At 44.5% G+C, this 18,578-nt stretch overlaps 1 protein-coding gene across 2 annotated transcripts in view; it reads right to left on the bottom strand.

Annotated features, from left to right (window-relative positions):
- THSD4 (thrombospondin type 1 domain containing 4) overlaps nt 1-18,578 on the bottom strand; it is a 576,129-nt gene that overhangs the window by 101,395 nt on the left and 456,156 nt on the right. For both annotated transcript variants that reach the window (XM_045848582.1, XM_045848581.1), the window contains one exon: nt 4,074-4,278. In XM_045848582.1, the coding sequence (XP_045704538.1) occupies nt 4,074-4,278 (205 nt within the window). The remainder of the gene's footprint in view (nt 1-4,073; nt 4,279-18,578) is intronic.

Here is an 18,578-nt window from a genome sequence, read left to right as displayed (position 1 = left end):
GAAGGGACAAGTAATATATAAAATGTCAATCATTTTAATACAATTAGATTAAACTTTTTATTTCCAAAGAGAAGTGTTCTGAGTAACTTATGTGCAAAAGGAAAATACATAGCTTGCCACAGATACAGGGGTTCTAAAGTCTCTTTCATTAAAAAAAATCTAGGAATCTATAAAGCACCAACTAGACTATATTTTAGAACATGTGAACAAATTCAAATTAACCATGCCATTGAAAAGTGGAGCTCAATTCTGTAGAATTTCATTGGTTTCTAACCTAAAATCAGGCAAACATCCTATCTCCTGAAATCTGTGCACCATTCAACATCATGGCTTCTCCAACTTTGCTCAGAGAAACACAAAGTAATGAGCTGGCTTGTCCCCCCAGCTCTGAGCGGTCCAGTCCCTTTGTGGGATATGACAGGGCCAGAGCTCAACCCTTCAGAACCTCAGTCCAGCAGGTCCAGTTATTGATGGCCAAGCCAAATTAAACCATAAATTACTACTTACCTATTAGCCAAAGTTTTTGGTGTACATGCTTCCTTCTGCTATGTACATTTTGATGTTTAAATTTCAATTTTCATAGCCTAACTCTGTAACTGCATCTTTAGTAACTAACCCACCAAATTTTTTTTGTTTGTTTTTGAAGCAAACAAAGCAAAGACCATCTGGTTTTAAAATTCAGAAGACCATGTATGTAAAAAGGCTTGGAGACTAAGTGCTATACATTCATATCACATGGCTACTGTTATTAACAGGGTGAGTGGCTTAGGGTCCTTTAAATATTGAGGGTTTAAAAAAAACCTTTTCAAATGAGGTGATTAGGACCATCTTCTCCAGCACAAGCCCTTCTGTTTTTACAGAAATCTACTTTTTATCTCTATCAAGCTTGGAGAGCCAGTCATTAAAAAATACCAATTGGTCCTGGCTAGCATAGCTCAGTGGATTGAGTGCAGGCTGTGAACCAAAGTGTCACAGGTTCGATTCCCAGTCAGGGTACATGCCTGGGTTGCAGGCCATGACCCCCCGCAACCGCACATTGATGTTTCTCTCTCTCTCTCTTTCTCCATCCCTTCCCACTCTAAAAATAAATAAATAAAATCTTGAAAAAAAATACCAACTGTTTCACTGGGGAATTTTGGTTTGCATCACAAATAACTAAAGGTGATTCAGGAAAACAATAGGGTAACTGAGAAACAAGTTAAAGTTGTACATTTTTAAAAAGCAATGATATGAATTTGAGCTATTCATTTCCCTTGTATTGCCTATTCTTCAGAATGAATGTACGCAAACAGCCCAATCAATTACACAAACCAAGTTAAATTTTATACAAAAACAGTTTACATAGCCAGAAATAGCAAAGTAAGAAAACCCAACTTTCATCATTAACCTGAAATATCGTGGGGGAACCCACCACTTATATCTGGAAAATTTTTCAATGTTTGGAATTGTGTATGTAAAAAATAGTTACTGGGCAGTTCAAAAACAGCCAGACAGACCTGTGCTCTAACAGCTTACATATATAATCTTAAGCAATCTTATGCAATTTTAACTTTTACGATACACAGATTTCACAGAACAGAAGATGTAGGAGGATGAGTTGGATAGGTACAGAGAACACCTGTGATGAGAAAATGACCATCCCAACCACTGTGCACTTTAAAAGGGTGGATTTTATCAGTTGTGAATTATATCTCAATAAAAACCAAAATTAAAAAAAGAGTATCCCGAGTGCTGCTACATCCCAAGTGAGGTGTACGTCTACAGCCTGAATCTCCTGTTTGCCACCTCTGGAGCCTCCCTTCACTATAGTCTGCTCTTCCGTGTCCACTCTTTTTCCTTTGCCCATGTGACCTCATGTAATATTGCCACAGACTCTGAATTTCTCATGTCTCTCCTGCCCCCACATTGCAGGGCATAGGAAGTTTAACTCAACTTTCTTTCTTTTTTTTTTTAATTAATTGTTGTTCAAGTACAGTTTTCTGACTTTTACTCCCATCCCAGCCCAACCCCTCAGCCCTCCCCACCTCCCTCCCATTTCCACCCTCCCTGTTATTGTCCATGTGTCCTTTATACTTGTTCCTGCAAACCCTTCACCCTTTTCCTATGAAATTCCCTCCCCTCTCCCCTCTGGTCACTGTCAGCCTGTTCACTATTTCAGTGTCTTTGGTTATATTGTCCTCAACTTTCTAAATCATCCTGCCATTCACTCTGAGGACTTTCATTCTCTCGTCTCATTGCCTTTTTTGCAAGGAGATGGGATTTGTTGATGTCATAAAGCTTTGACTACTGTTCTCCTGAGACAAAAAGAAAGTGAATGAATATTTGTCAAATGCTAATAAATGCCAGGGGCTCTGCTGGGTCCTGAGTATCTGATGTCCTATTGCTTCTCAAGGACACGTAAATGGCCGGGATTCTCATTCCATACACTAGATGGAAACACTGAGCAGTTTCCATTCAGACATCCAGCAGATATTCACCCAGGATATGGTTCAGAGGGCAGGACTTTAAAAATCACTTATTGAATAGGGCTAATTCAAGACAAGGAAAACTTACTAAAATAACACAAAGCTTATAAAAAGTGGCACTGTTTGCTGGAGCATTTGAACACAATGACACTTCAAATAATCCCCTGAAGAACGCTTCCCATTCTAGGAGACTGGATGTTTATGGAGATGTGAGCTAATAGTACAAAAGAAAGGAGGAAACTCACAAAGACTACTTTTCTGCAACTAAAAACAACACACAAACCATTCGCTGGGAACCAGGCTTATTGCCACGTTGATGGCTCCAGGGGTTTGCCAGGGCCAGTGACACAGCTTTCTAGATTAATTGGGCTTGTCTCAGAGTTCCATCTGCCATCCCTTCCTCTTCCTACCAATAAAACTAAGTGAGGCTAATTCTGGTTGCATTTGACTGGGCGGAGAAGGAACTGCTGCAGAACCTGGAGTTCTCGGGTGATCCCGATACTGGAAAATCGCAAAATGAAGGATCTCTCAACTGTGGCAGCCATGGACTGAGGCAAGGCTGATGCTCTTCCAGAAGAACTTGGCTTCAAAAACTGCTCCTGGGCATTATCTCTTGGTACACCATCGTGCTTGGAAAGAGACTGCCTGGGTTCAAATCCCAGCTCTCCCTCTTCCTTGCTGTGTATCTCCCTGTGCCTGTTTCCTCATCTATAAAATGCAGATGGGAACAGCTCCTATCCCTTAAAGCTGTTGAGTGTTCAGTGCCTGGCACGAGTCTGTGCTATTTATTTATTTATATTTATTTTTGTTAATTTATTTTTCTTTTGTTATTGTTTTCAAGTATAATTGTCTCCATTTTTAATTCCTGTTAAATAAGTAATTCAAAAATAAAAACAAATATTGTGTATTAAAAAGACTTTAAGGAATTGCTTTCCTTATAGTATTTTGTTAACTGATTTGTACATGCTTACTTGAATTAGAAATTGGTAAAAATTAATTTGTAAGACCTCAATTGTTTTGCATAAAATGCAATCAGCCAGAAACTTAGAAATCAACAAAGATTTCCTTTTGCAGGAAAATAGGTTAAAATGGCCTCTTGTTATTGATGATATTGGCCAAAATGATTTCTGAGTGTCTCTGCAGTTATTCAGCAGATACATGCATACGCCTACCCCAGGCCGATGAAGTAGAAAGAAGAGAAGCATGGCTTTTGCTTTAGACCCTCAGGAAGTGAGGGTCCCGATAGGATAATCAACTGTCCTGGCCACCTCACAGTCCCCAGAACAAAGACGGACAGATTTCAGCTTTTCAAAGACCCTCCCCTGTCTCACAGAGGCAATTTAGCTTGCTATTGAGTTCATAACCATGTTTCTCTTGGATAGAAAAAAGCATGGTTTACTTGTGTAAATATTAAACATTACTTGCAATTAGGACTTTTTAAACTCTCACCACCCAAGCAGCTCATTTCAAGCGGAGGGCAGTGCTGTCATTCCCAGTGACCTCCTGCATCTGAGGCCCTCTGCACACTGCTGTGCCCACCTCACCTTCCTGGAGGAAATAAGGCACTGGGGTGACAGACGGTCTCCTCTGGAAAAAGACCAAGCTTACCCAAGTAGTTGTTGCTCTTGTGCATCTCGGTGATGTTGATTTTTGTGGCTCCTTGGGGAATCTCAACCACGCGGTGGTAGCCCAGGCTGGTGAGGGCGTGCTTGAACACGCCCGACACAACCTGACAGCCCGTGTTATCGCCTCCACACACCCCGCACTTGTCCACTACTTTGTCCGAGCCTAGGTAGTCGTCACAGCCGATGCTCTGCAAAGAGGTGGAAAACAGAAGACTCTTGTAGCATCTATCAGGGGCATCCGGGGAAGGAGGGAGAGGGCTGATGATCTAGTGGTGGGACTCGGACTGACCCTCCTCTTGCCCCATTCAGTTCCTGCAGATGAGCAAGTTCACGTCTCCCTTCACTCAACAGATATTCACAGAGCACCTACTCTGGGCAAGGACATTGTGTGAAATGGACATTCTAGGGGGTGGGTGGGGACACAGACAGTAAACAAGACAAGTGAAAAAAATAGTGTGTTTGGTGGTGGTAAATGACCAGAAGAATAATGCAGGAAAATGGGATAGGGAGAGTATGGGGATATGAATAGTTATCATACAGGTTGGACAGAGATGTTGTCCTGAAAACCCATCCCCCTGTTGGACTCTGACAGAGAGAGGCTGGGCCGTGCTGGGATTTTTATCCAAGGAAGTTCTTTGGGACCATGATAAGTGCTATACCTAAAACTAGGGTTTGTCCCCAAGTCTTCTGTTCTAGATGACTTGATTCTACAAGCACTTAGTGAAGGACCCCCAGAGGGCATGTTCTCAGGCCCAGCTTCCTAGGAAATTAAGTCAAATTGGTTGAGATCTGGGTCCCCACTTGTCGCTGTGGCCCTGAGGAGCTGAGCACCAGAACTTGTGCTTGGCTCCCCCAAAGCACTTTCCCAGGGCAGCAAGTGCGGGCAAGAAGGGCCAGAAGCATCAGCAAACTGGCTGACACGCGTCTAAACAAGGGGCACACAAAGGGAGTACAGGCAGTCTCGCCGGCATTTAAAGGAACTCTGACTTCCCTGCATTTCACCCCCAAAGACTCCCATTTCTCACTCCAAGATCTTTTTGCTTTATCTGCCCCCTCTCTATTCATGGTTCTGTTGGGGCAATTTTATTTTGCATAAAAAAGTTAAACTTTGGATCAGAACAGAATGGTCTTCATGGAATCCTTTCCCACTCCTGGAATTGGTGCTCCGGGACCCAAAATAGGGACACGTGATCTGAGCAAAGATCCTGTCATGCTTCCTCAGGGGATGGAGTCGGTGGACTGCAGTCTGGACAATGCAATATTTGATGATAGAATTGTTTCATGGAGGAATGGGACTAGGGAATGGTACTTGAAATCAGAATGAAATTCTAAAACTTGAGACACATGTTTGCTGAATACAGGCTTGTATTGGTTTTTGAGTTCTAATAATTAGACCTCATCTCAGGGGGCAAAGTGGTCAGCAAACCATTCCAAGTCCACTTCTGACTTTGTTAAACAACCCTGGGTCTGTGCACGTGGGTGCTACGGGTCAAATCGAACAGGCAGAGTTGAGGCAGGTGTTCATTCTTTCCCCTCCAACCTCACGTTTGATTGACACCTTTCTGCAGGCACCACGGGTCTGCATTATTACTTCCATATTCTTGAGTGCACATTAGTCCGTCAGTAACAACTGATCTCTCTTCACAAATACCTTCTCTGCAAAACATTATTTCTGACAATAACAGAACATTACCTCAATATGTTCATCCACATCCAATTAGCTTTTCAAAATGCCATGTTTGCTCAAATAGTTCTTGCCCCTGCCCCATGCATATTTTAGCAGGAGTTTTTTTTAAAAAAAGTTTTGTGTGCATGATTTCCACCCCTTCAACTCTTCAGTTCTCTTTTGGTTTGAAACAAAAAAATGCTACCACCAACAGAGATTTTGGAAAGTAGATTCTAACAGAATTAAGGAGATGCCTCTGACTGTCACTGTTGCAGAACAGGGACAGAAAAGCTGGTCAGCACCCCCCTCTCCCTGTCTAGTAACATCACACCTCCCACTTTTCCCACCCAGGGTCTATTCCTGATACCCCGACTTGCTGACTCGCCTGTCCCAGGCTGAGCTCATTCTCACGAGGCACTCCAAGTAAAGAGAACAATGTACATGGAGGCACAGAGGGAACAATGAACACCTAGAAAGTAAGAAGTAGGAAAGACTGACATGCTGTTGCTGGGAGGGACGAAATGAGGCTGCAGAATTCGGCTGAATTTGTCAAGCATCTTGTCCGCCAGGGTGAAGTGTAGGAATTTTGCCTGATGGGATCTGTAGTCCCTGGATGTCTGAAGAAGGGGAGGGCGATGCTCAGATTAGTTTTTCAGTTAATAACTTGGGCTGTAGCATGGGCATGTCCTTGAGTGGGGAGGACCAGCAGTCCAGTGAGTTTCTCTCTCGTAAACAGGGCTTAGGGATATTTCAGGAGCGAATGAGGGCCACAGGGGATGGGGCAGACACTGCATAAAACCGTCAGCCCTCAGCCCAGTTCGGTTGGGATGAGTACAAGGAAATCAAACCACCACGGGTTGCTTCAGACACCCACAGACGCAGACATACCAGCATTTTATCTTGTGAGTCAGACATTCTGTTAAAATGTTCGCACAGTGCGATGCATGCCCCCCTCCCACTGGACTTCCTGTGCAGCATGGCCACTCTGGGTGAATCTCGACACAGAGAGGGAGGGCCGCAGTGCTTCCTGGAAGACGTCCTGTAGCCCAAGGTTGGCTTCAGTGAAATGTATGGCCACACGCGATGCCAAGAACTAAGGGGGTGACCTTCTGTCTCCTCGGGGCCCGGCTCTGGACTCTGAATGTGCAATGTTCACTACTCAAGAGAGAAATTAGAGCAAGAAGTGCGGGAACCTTCCTTGGGGAAGACAAGGGCTGACAGAGCATCCTTCCAGTGTTGTAGTGGTGACCCGGGGTCTCCAAGAGACTGGGTTGCCATGGAGTTGCCAAACACCCCCTGTGCACTTCGCAAAACAGGAGGGACAACTTGGGCTCCTCAGTGAGAACTGGGCAGACAACATATATTCAAGATCTTTGTTTTTAGACAATTTTGCATACCTGACAACTGTCCCTTCTCTAGCACAGGGATCTTGTGAGGATCAGATGATGCAAAGAGGGAAAGTTTGGATTGGGCATCCCAGTATGGCATGGCTAAAGTGACCTATGGGCCAGGACCTGAATGACAAGCAGGACCAGCCAAGGAGGATCTAAACATGCAAACATGCATTTTCATCACTGATGTGGTTGAATGACTACACCAGGCAGGTGGCCTAGGAAATCCCGGGCTGAATCAGATTCCGGTTGGGAATGTGGGTCTAACTGGGGTAATCTATGCCACGCTGGGCTAGGATCAACTCTTTTTTAGGAATTTGTTAATTAACAATTGGGTACATAAAGTCTTGAGGGTGTTGCAACATCCTACCCTAAACTAGAGGAACGGTGATGGAGTGAAGAGAATTTGAGGGATGCTTAATAAGCAAAATGGACAGGTCTCCGTGACTGACCGGTTGGAGAACAAGGAGTTTGAATCCTCCTCAGCACCATCATACTCACACTTACATATATTTGAACACACTTTGAACATATATTTTTCTCATTTAACCTTAAAAGCAATCTGTGATATTTCTAAAACTTGTAGAAAAGAAATTAGGCAATTGGCCCAAGGCTATGCTTGCTAACAAGAGCTGCAGCTGAGATTTTAACCATAATCCCATGCTTTAACCATTATGCAAAAATCCCTCCTCCTCCCAAGGGTCAGAGGCCAGGCTGCGGGTTCTAGTTGTGTTGAAGGAGAAGATAGTGGTGGTGACCTAGGTGCAGAGGAAGAAGTTCAAGCACTGTTACCATAGTTTCTGAGGGCTGGCCCACAGGTGACTGGCATTCTCCTCTTTCAATATTACGAAGCACCAACCACATATGTATCTCTCTCCCATCGCCTGCTTTAGCCCTATACTCTACACACAGTGGGTGATTAAATATTTTTAGCTTATCTTCCTATTATACTAATATATATAGTCATAAATTTTTTAATTTTGAGATAGTTTAAGACTCACAAGAAGTTGCAAAAATAGTACAGAGTTTCAATGACCCTTTACCCAGGCTCCTGCAATTACAATACCTCTTAGAAGCACACCATGTCATTAAAACCATATATATGTATATATATATATATACACACACACACGTATATATATATTCCATTGCCATCGGTACAATATGTTAACTCAAGAGTAAACCTTCCTTTGATTTTACCACTTTTTCTTGGTGTGCAGTTCTATAAAATTTTATCACATGTCTAGATTCCTGTACTACATTACTTTAAAGCAGCTGGTATTCTCCAGGACATAGCCGTGCAATTGGTAGGTGGAGCTGACGTCAGTTAGCGGGAGAAGCAGTTGGCAGGATAGAAAGGACGTTGGACTGGGACTCAGAAAACCTGGGTGTAGCCCTGGCTTGGCCCCTCACTGGCCGCGTGAGGCTGGTGGGTCACTTCTCTGTAGGGCTGGAGCTGGAAACATTTTCACCACACCCACATCTTTGAGGGGATAGTGCCCAGAAGTGAATCTGGCCGGAATTCTGGTTTGTATCTCAGGACACTGCTCAGTTGGTTTCTGATGGGTATGACTTAACAGTGCTGGCTTATGTCCCCAAACTCTCTGAGAGGCACCACCAAAGGGCCATCAGTGGGTCCTTAAGGTGGCACTAGCCTCTGCTGGACCTGGGCCACGTGCTGGCTCTGCCACTTGGGGGCGTTGTACATTTGATCGTGTTCACTGGGCATTCTGAGCCTCGTTTCTTCATCTGTGGCTGGGGATGGTGCAGCATCTACCTCAGAGAGCTGTTGGGAGAATCAGATGAGATGAACGTGGGAGGCACTCAGCAGAATGCAGTTAACAGGGGGGCTTCATGGAAAACTCTGTTGTTATTTTTATCATTGTCTCCATATATTGGTTTCATCTGGAATCTATCTACTTTTAGGAAAATCCCATCATCATGTAACCACTTGGACCATATTTCTATAACACTTTCTATTATTTTTTAGTCACAGATAATCTCTTCTCCATTCAGAGAAATGTAGGAAAGTCTGAAGAGCTAAGAAAATGCCGAGGTTCAGCGCAAAGGTCAGAACCTCCTGCTCCCACAGTGCCTAGTGAAAAGCCAGCGCCCACTCGTTCCCTGATCTACCCTTAGTTACTTATCTGTTTCGCTCACCACGGACCGCAGTTCCAAAGAGATATTTCTTGCTGTTACAAAAGCGATTGGACGACTGTCAGATATCCTTGGTATTCTTCCAGTGATTCTTGCAACATATTGTAGGAAAATTTTACACGTCGCAAGCCATCACAGGAGAAAATGTTCAAGGATTGCCCCCAATTGTGTGGCAAAATTAACCTGAGGAAATTTCCTGAGGGAAACGAACAATCTGGATGACACGCTGGGTGGTGAGTTTCACAGGGAGGAGGCCTCTGCGGCTCACGGCCGGCAGGCCCGGGCCTGGCATGCAGGGAGTGGAGCTCCGGCCTCTGACGGGAAGCAGAGGCTCCTGTGGCGCTCGGTGGCAGCCTCTGCCGGCTGGCTAGGTGACACCGACAGGTAAAATTGCGTGTCCTAATGATCATGCTGTCACAGCGCATGGGGGAGCAGGTTATTATTAAAATGATTTGTAGCTAACATCAAATTTACAGTGAGCTAATTCGTGGACATACATATGGATGCCAAACTTTTATTCATGACATTCTGTTGAAAGAAATCCTTTGTATGTGATAAATATCTCCCTCTTATTAATGTTCAGAATGTAGATCAATCCACCTTCCTGGAAAGCAATTTAGCAATATATACTGTTTGACCCAGTAATTCTTCTTCCAAGAATTTATCTAAGGAAATTATAAGAAATGTGGCCAACAATTTCTGTATGCAAGAGCTCCTCACAGTATTATTGTTAATAAAGAAATTGGAAACATCTTAAATTTTCTACATAGGGAAACACTTAAACAATATATAGAAATTCTCTGGGAAAAACTAGATGGGTTTTTTCCAGTTCTTATTCTCATTAAAATCTTCTCATGCTTGTGCCGGCAAGACTGACCCTCAGGGTCCCTGAGGCAGCCCTACTGTGTGCCAGTGCAGTGTGGGTTGGAAAGACTGAAGGTGAAACAGACCAGGTTCTGTCTTAGGGTCTGAATTGGGGGTCAGCAACTACAACCCACAGGCCAAATCTGGCCCACTGTCTGTTTTTGTAAATAAAGATTTATTGGAACACAAACATGCCCATGTGTATATTCATTGTCTTGGGCTGCTTTTGTGTTACAACACAGGATTCAGCAGATGCAACAGATAGTATGGCCCACAAAGAGTAAAATATGTATGACCTAGCCTTTTGGAGTAACAAAATACCCATCCTGGTCTAAACTGACAGGCAGACACGATCTCATCACTCACCACGGCATGGGAATGTCAAGGGGCAGTGTGCGGAGCCCTGGGCAGCCGAGGCTGAGGCTCAGGGCGATGCTTCTGAATTTGCTCCTCCTTGCCCTCATCCTGAATCACGGGCACCCCCTCAAGTTCTCCCAATGTGTCTCAACATAAAACAGAAGGCAAGGAACTGCCAACTTCTACCACAGTGGGCTTCAATTGTTATTTATTTATTCCTTGCTAGAAGGATTTATTGATTTTTAGAGAGCAAGGAAGGGAGAGAGAGAAACGTTGATTGGCTGCTTCTCATTCTCGCCCTGACCAGGGATCAAACCCGCAACCTTTTGGTGTATGGGGTGATGCTCAAACCAAGTGAGCTGCTGGTCCAGGACTTCAATTGTTTTTTAAAGCAGAAAGAATACCCCATACCTTTCAAACAAAACTTCATGCAGAAACACAGAACTCCAATATGCCAAATGAGAAAAATAGAACTGCTCTGGCTGAAGAGCAGCCGGCAGAGTTGAAACCCAATGTCTCTCTTCCTCACGGCCTGGGTTTCTCAGTCCTGGCCCCAGCAACATTTGGGCCACACAGTTCTTGGTTGTGGGGGCTGATCTGCACATGGCAGGGTCACCCTCATAAGACAGATTTCTCTAGGCATTGCCAAGCATTGCCAGTGAGCACTAAATCATCCTGTATTGAGAATCACTGCTCTAGTTTGTTCTGAAGCTCGTGGGACACCTTGCAGCACAGGGCAGAACCCCCTGAAACAATGGCATTTCCATAGAAGTGCATAAATGGTTCTTTGTCGGTGTTGGAGGAGCTAATGAGCCAAGAATACTTAATTATGCAGCCTAAAAATTACTTCCTCACTGCCACCAAACTAACTAGCAGGCTTCTAGAGTTCTTGCACCTTGCCTTTTGGTCTGACCAGCATGAACAGGATTATGCACTAAAAAGAGCAGAGTGCCTGGCTCACAGCAAGTGCTTAAAAAGTGTTTTTTTGAATGAAAGAACAGCAGGCTGAGGAGTCATGAAATCAAAGTTATAGGAACAATTTGCTCCTTGAACTGGATCATCTCTAAGGTGTCTTCTGGTGCTAAATTGTTTCTGAAAAAACAAAAATTTGTTTTTTGTTTTTTGTTGAAGCCCTGATGTGAAGGCTCCCGCCATATCTCAAGTCAGAGGAATCTGCTTTCTGTAGCAAAGTTAAATTGGAAACAGGAATCCATGGGAAACAAACTGACAATGTCATTCATTAGAAGAGAAGAAATGGTCCATGGGAGAAAAGGTATTTTGGCTTCCTTAATGACGGCAGTTGTGTAACCAGTGATCTGGTTTTAATCAAGCTGTGGTTGTCGCTTTTCAGAACCTCATCCTGTCTCATCAGAGAAGAGCACCTTACCAAGTGACTCAACGGGAAGAAAATGCTGGCTCTGCTAGAGGATGAAATTGAGAGGAATCAACGACAGCAATGTTTACAAATCTGGAGAAAGGAGCCCTGAGAGGGAAATATTTCATGTGCTGTTGAGGGAACTACCCCCACCCTGACCACAGTTGTCTTTCCTTAGAGAGTGGGGTATTCCAAACTCCAAATCCCGTTACTGTACTTTCATGGTCTTCCTCTCTAGTGGACTGAAGTTCGGGGGGCGGGGCATGGAGTGAATCCCAACTATGACAATTGCTCTATTATGAAGGTAAGGTATCCATGTAGAATAGTAGGAACCTGTGGATTTTCTCTTTACTTTTAAAGTGCAAGGCTGTATGGTAAATTTTATATTGTTTAAAATATCTGGTCAGATAATATTGTAACTCTATGGGGCCCCGGGGAGGATCAGCACCACATGAAACAGGTCTGTTAGAGGCTGTGGGTTTGGGCAGCTAAGACTCAAGGAGTAGGCAGTTTCCCGCAGAAAGGACCACAGAGGTGCTGTCTAGACTGGCAAGTTCCAGAAGCCATCATATCCAGAAAAAAGGCACTGGGCTGATGAACTCTGCTCCAGGGTGGCGGCTGCTTGCACACTGGCCCCATTTACATGGCTTCCTGGGCACAGACAGCCCACATCCACAGGTGTGGGTCACAACCAGAGGACTGTGGGTGAATCCAGCCCTGGGGAGCAATGATGGAGACTCATGCACATGTCCTTGTCACTTCCTTGACACGTAGCCTATTACCCAATGTGCTTGCTTGCATTTTTCTCCACAAGATGGCACCTACAAGCCTTCCCAGAGGAGTAGTTAACTAGCAATTAGTTTTGGGACAATAAGCAGTGGTCAAACATTGAAAGGAATGATAGTTGAGAAACACAGGAAGGGTGAACTTGGCAATTCAGGCTGAGTGCATGTTTATTGTGTTCTTACGTGCGGGTTTCTGCCATGCGGGTTTCTGCCGTGTTGTCAAGGTATGATTTTCATTTCTCAAAATGTTTTTGTGGGACATTTAGAAGTGTGGGAGGGATATTCAGAACTTTATTTTCAGCATGTTCAACAGAATGCTTTAAAATGTGTGTAGATGAATTCAACCTTTAGGGGTTGCATGGCTTTTTAGATGTCACTGAGGGGTCTTCAGGGATTCCTGAGAAGACTGCCTGGTGCATGGGGGGAGATGACGAGAGCACAGCCTGGTTACCAAAGCATGTGGGCTTGGGTCCCGAGACCCTGGGGTGGGGCCATGGCCTACTGAGATGCTGTTTTGGAAGATGCTTGGCAGGCACAGGCAGTGGATTGCAGATGGAAGAGACCAGAGGTTAAGACACACAGACACCTGCAGTAAGATGAGCACAGAGGGGTGGGGGCCTGGGCCAGAGAGATGGCATTTGAGTGGAGGGCAGGGGAACAGCGATGTTGTGCTGAAGGAAGGGCCAGTGAACTGAAGGACTATCTATTGAAGGTGAAGCAAGGAAGACTTGGGTCTCAGGACCTAGGTGAACAATAAGTGACTTTGCCTGTTTCAGGCAGAAACATCACTGGAAGTAAGGCCTCTGATGGAGTCATCTTAGAGCGAGGGTCTGAGCGTGGGTCTTGATAATCAGCCATTCATTCACTGCATTTAGCCATATTAATTCTCTCTCCCTTTCTCACCAGAACTTTCTTCTAGAACCCTAAACATTTTTAGTCTAGCATTTTGGCAGGAAATCTTTCCAAAGTGTATTTTATACTTCTTTGCTATTTTTTTCTTTGTGGATCAAAAATAATGAGCATTATTTGATCTTCTCTAGCCCCTTGTTACTCAGAGTGTGGTCTGTGGTCTAGCTGCACAGGCGTTAGCTGAAAGAAAGCCTATTTGCAATCTTGGGCCCCAGCCCGGGCTTAGTGAATTCGAATCTGCATTCAGGCAGCATCCTCAGGTGATTCCTGTGTAATCTGGAATTATTTGCATTTTCAGGTCACTTTTTGCTTACTGTGTGGACTTTTCTTCTTTTCTCAAGTTGCACACCAACTCCTAAATGACAACCACTTCTCCCATCCAGTCAAAAAGTGAAAATAGGACACTATGGCCCTTTTGCTTACAAACCAACAAGCAATAATGCCTTTGGGCAGTTTTTCTGTGTGAGTTTTAATGGGGGTGGGGCTGGGGCAGCTGTAAGACGCATGTTTGCAATCCCCTGAGGATCTCAGTACTGGACCGCAGGAAGGGCCCTGAACACCAGACTCTTGCTTCACGGGTGACAAACCAAGTCCTGGGAGGAGAAGTGACTTCTCCAAGGTGGCAGGGAGAGGACTTCCTGCTAGACACCTTTTCGTGACACTCTGGTGCCCTCCTTCTGCCTCTGAGGAGGGTTTTAACCATTTTCTCACAAGTTTCTGCCAGGTTTTTGTTTCTCAAAATGGTCTATCTTCTTTTCTTATTATGTTCCTGTCACCATATGAAAAAGGTTTTATCTATAAGCTAGAGTAGCAACTCCTTTAGAGAGCAAAGGAGCATGTTTTTGTGAAAATACTTGGATACACTGCCTGGGGTGGGAGGCGGGGCCCTGAGGCTGTGGGTGTTGACAGAAACCAAGGCAACAAGAGAAAATGGCGAACCTGGGATGTGGCTGAATAGAAGAGTTAGGCTTTGCTTCTAGGGGTGGAGAGAGAAGAAATGGACAGCGAAGGTAGGGGAGGAGAGAAGCTAGGAGATGGTGGAGGGCCAGTGAAATACCTGACTGTTAATGACTGACCTGAAATCTGAAGTTTACTTGCTGGGGTTAAACCTCTCTCGGCTCCCAGCCCTCCCAAGTCTTCACCAAAGCTCCTGCCCTTAGAATTCCTGGTTTACATTCCTTGAACCCCCTTTCCATTTTCATACCTGAACCCCAAACTTCTGTTGCCACATCTCTAAAAGCCTTTTCTTCTAGGCACATGAGGTTCACCTAAGAGCACCCTGATATACTCTACACCTGCAGGTGATATCATTTTTCTGAGCCTTATGTTTCCTTGCTTGTAAAATGATGGCATTAAAATCTAAATCTCGGATGACTGGTCACGATGGCAGCATAGGCAGACATAGTTCATCACTTTGCACAACCACACCAAAATTACACCTAAATATAGAATAACTATAACTCAGAACTGTCGGAAATTGAGTTGAATGGAAGTTGGACAACTATGGAATTACAGAAACCATATCCATCCAGACTGGTAGGAGAAGCACAGATGCAGAACGGGCTGGTCCCTCACTCACGGGTGGTGGATAAAAATTCAGGAGGGATATCTTGGGAGTAAGGAGTCTCAGCCCCACACCAGGCCCCCTGGCCCAGAGTTCCAGTGTCAGGAATATAAGACCCCACAATTTCTGGCTGCAAAAACCAGCAGGGCCCAAGTCAGTGGAAGAAACTGCTGGAGTACCAAGCAGTTCCCCTTAAAGAACCCACAAATGGACTCACCAACTGAGACTCACTCCCTCTGAGCTCCAGGACTGGGGAAGCAGCTTGAAAGGCACCAGTGGCATAATAGGAGGAACTGAAGTGTCTGGTATCAAGGTCAGCAGAGGCCACTGTCCCTTTTATAAACCTCCCTGCCCCCCCAAGAGACAGTAAGCTGGTGTCATATCTGAGACAGTGGCCTCCATCAACCTGGCTAACAATGTTTGACTTGCCTTGGAGATCCCCAGAGACTCCAGCCCACCCAAGCTCCTAATGAATCCAAGCATTCCATATGAATGGTTGGCCTTGGCTCATGATTCACAACTTCCTAAATCCTCTCAAGCAACAGATAGCCTCAGTGAGCCCTAGGCCCAGCACTAGTAGCTGCCAGCCTAGATTCACAGGTTGGCTTCATCTGAGAATCTCCAAGTCCAGCACAAGTAGCAGCTATCTCGGATTGCTTTATAGCTCAGACAGGGTGGCCACAGGCAAAACAAAGGTGGGAGCTCACTTTGGCTTGCACCATCCAGGAAACACAGGGTCAGCATACCCAGTGGACAGCTACAGACCACATCAGAGCACTACCACCCTGCCCCCACACAGCTGACCCTCCACAGAGGGCAGAGGTTGATGGTAAGTGGTCACAGCCAGTCCTTGCAGTGGACTGGCCTGGGTAAATCCTTCCCACTGATCTGCCAGCAGCAACCAAGGCCCAACTGCAAGAGGCGGGTGTACTCAGTCCACATGAAGGATACACCTTGAGTACCCAGCTTGAGTGACAGGGAAGGCTGTGCCATTGGACTGTATAGGACACCTACTACATTAGGCCACACTATCAAGACATGGAGTCAACACAGCTATACCTAATACATAGAAACAAACATAGGGAGGCTGCCAAAAGGAGGAGACAAAGAAATATGGCCCAAATAAAAGAACAGATCAAAGCCCCAGAAAAAGAGCTACATGGTATGGAGATAAGCAATCTATCAGATGTAGAGTTCAAAACAGAGTTAAGGATGCTAAAGGAACTTAGTGAGGACCTCAGCTGCATAAAAAAGATTCAGTCAGAAACAAAGGATTCACTAACTGAAATGAAGAACAAATTACAGGGAATCAACAGTGGAGTGGATGAAGCCAAGAATCAAATCAATGTTTTGGAACACAAGGAAGCAAAAAACTATGCAGAACAACAAGAAGACAAAAGAATCCGAAATAATGAGAATTGTATAAGCAGCCTCTGGGACAACTTCAAGAGGTCCAACATTTGCATCATAGAGGTGACAGAAGGAGAAGAGAATGAGCAAGAAATTAGAAGTTTGTTTTTTAAAAATGAAAGAAAACTGGTGAAGGAAATAGAGATGCAATTCCAGGAAGCACAGAGAGTCCCAAACAAGATGGATGGAGAGGCTGATCATAATTAAAATGTCAAAGGTTAAAAGATAAAGAAAAAATCTTAAAAGCAGCAGGAAAAAGAAGTTAGTTACCTACAGAGGAGTTCCCATAAGACTGTCAGCTGATACCTCAAAAGAAATTTTTCAGGCTAGAAGGGACTCGTAAGAAATATTCAAAGTCATGAAGATCAGGGACCTACAGCCAAGATTGCTCTATCCAGCAAAGATGTCCTTTAGAATCAAAGGGCAGATAAAGAGCTTCCCAGATAAGAAAAAACTAAAGGAGTTCACCATCACCAAACCATTATTATATAAAATATTAAAAGACTTATTTAAGAAAAAGAAAGAGCAAAGCTATGAACAATAAAATGCAAAAAATACGTATTTATCAACAATTGAATCTAAAAACAAACTAAGCTGGGAGGTGGATGGGGGAGAATGGGTGAGGTCGAAGTACAAATAGGTAGTTACAGAATAGCCATGGGGGTGTAAAGTACAGTATAGGAAATGGAGTAGCCAAAGAACTTATATGCATGACCCACGGACATGAACAATGGTGAGGGGATTGCCTGAGGGAATGCGGGGTGCTGGGTGGAGGGGGGCCAATGGGAAAAATCAAGACAACTATAATAGCATAATTTAAAAAATAAAATCTAATTCTCAAGACTCTTACGAGGATTAAAGGCGAACAAACAGATGGAGGCACCTGGTCCAGCACCGGCGGGGAGGAGGGGATGGAAAACACTGGTTTGCTTCTCTTTCTCCTTGGGACTGCATCTGCCTCCTTTCAATGACCTGCCCCTGAATGGCCCTGGGAATCCCTACTCTCACACAAGCACATACATATCTCCACTAACAGAGGAGGCTGTTCTGTTTGCACAGTCCACTGAAAGCCCACTTCTGTTTACACAGGATTTTCAAGTGGTGTTTGAAGCCAGGGCTGTAACAGGCAAACTGCTGTGATCTATTTGCATTTCAATAACAGTCTGGGACAATGGCGATCAAGATTTCTAGAGATTTTCTTATAACTTTGTTACCTCTCTATTTTTTTAAAAAATTAAACTCCTCTTTTGTTAATCTTCCCTAGTTTATCTTGGAGACCAGCTATGGAAAGTCTCAAAGTTGTAAAGGGTGATGTTACTTTGGAAACAGAGCAAGGGAGGCTGCCAGACAGAGCTTACAGCAGTCAGTACAGGAACTATAGGGGAAAAGCAGCTCCTGGGAATTCAGGCAGTGAGAAGTCCCATGCATACACGTGACAGCCATGATGGGTAGCACATATATCATGTGCTAGGCACCTTACATGTGTCATCCTGGTTGAGTATCTTGGCTACACCTGTTTTGCTGGAGCTCAGAAAAAGCAAGTAAGATGTCAAACGTCACAGAGAAGTGGTGATAGTGGGTTTAATGATGAGCCCTTGGCTCCAAAGTCCAGGCAGGCTCTTTCTCCCTTGCTAGTTGCATAATCCCTTCGTCCAACAGAAATTCTTCTTTACTTGTAAGAACAGGGTCTTGTAAATGGCTGACCAAGGGCCATGTATACCAAGGGCTAGAATGACAAAGAAAGCAAATATGGATAATTTCCTCTTAATGTTTCTATGTCTAGGCTGTTCTCTGGCTCTCCAGAGACCCTTCTGTAGGGGCTGTACTTGCAGTCGGAGGCATTCTCTCCCATGAGGACTAATGGAGTTGGTTAGCACCTCCTACAGCTTGTCTTTCTTCTCCTGCTCCCTCCCAAGTCCTGTGTTATCTCTCTCCCATCATGCAGTGCTCACTTACCCGAGTGAAAGAACATTGATCACGCTACCCTTCCTTTCATAACCAATTCCTGGT

Source organism: Phyllostomus hastatus, unplaced genomic scaffold, assembly GCF_019186645.2.
Source record: "Phyllostomus hastatus isolate PE091 unplaced genomic scaffold, TTU_PhHast_1.1 phas_contig_62, whole genome shotgun sequence".
Taxonomy (NCBI): Eukaryota; Metazoa; Chordata; class Mammalia; order Chiroptera; family Phyllostomidae; genus Phyllostomus; species Phyllostomus hastatus.
Note: the sequence above shows the minus strand (reverse complement) of the source record. Positions and strands in the feature narration are given on the sequence as shown.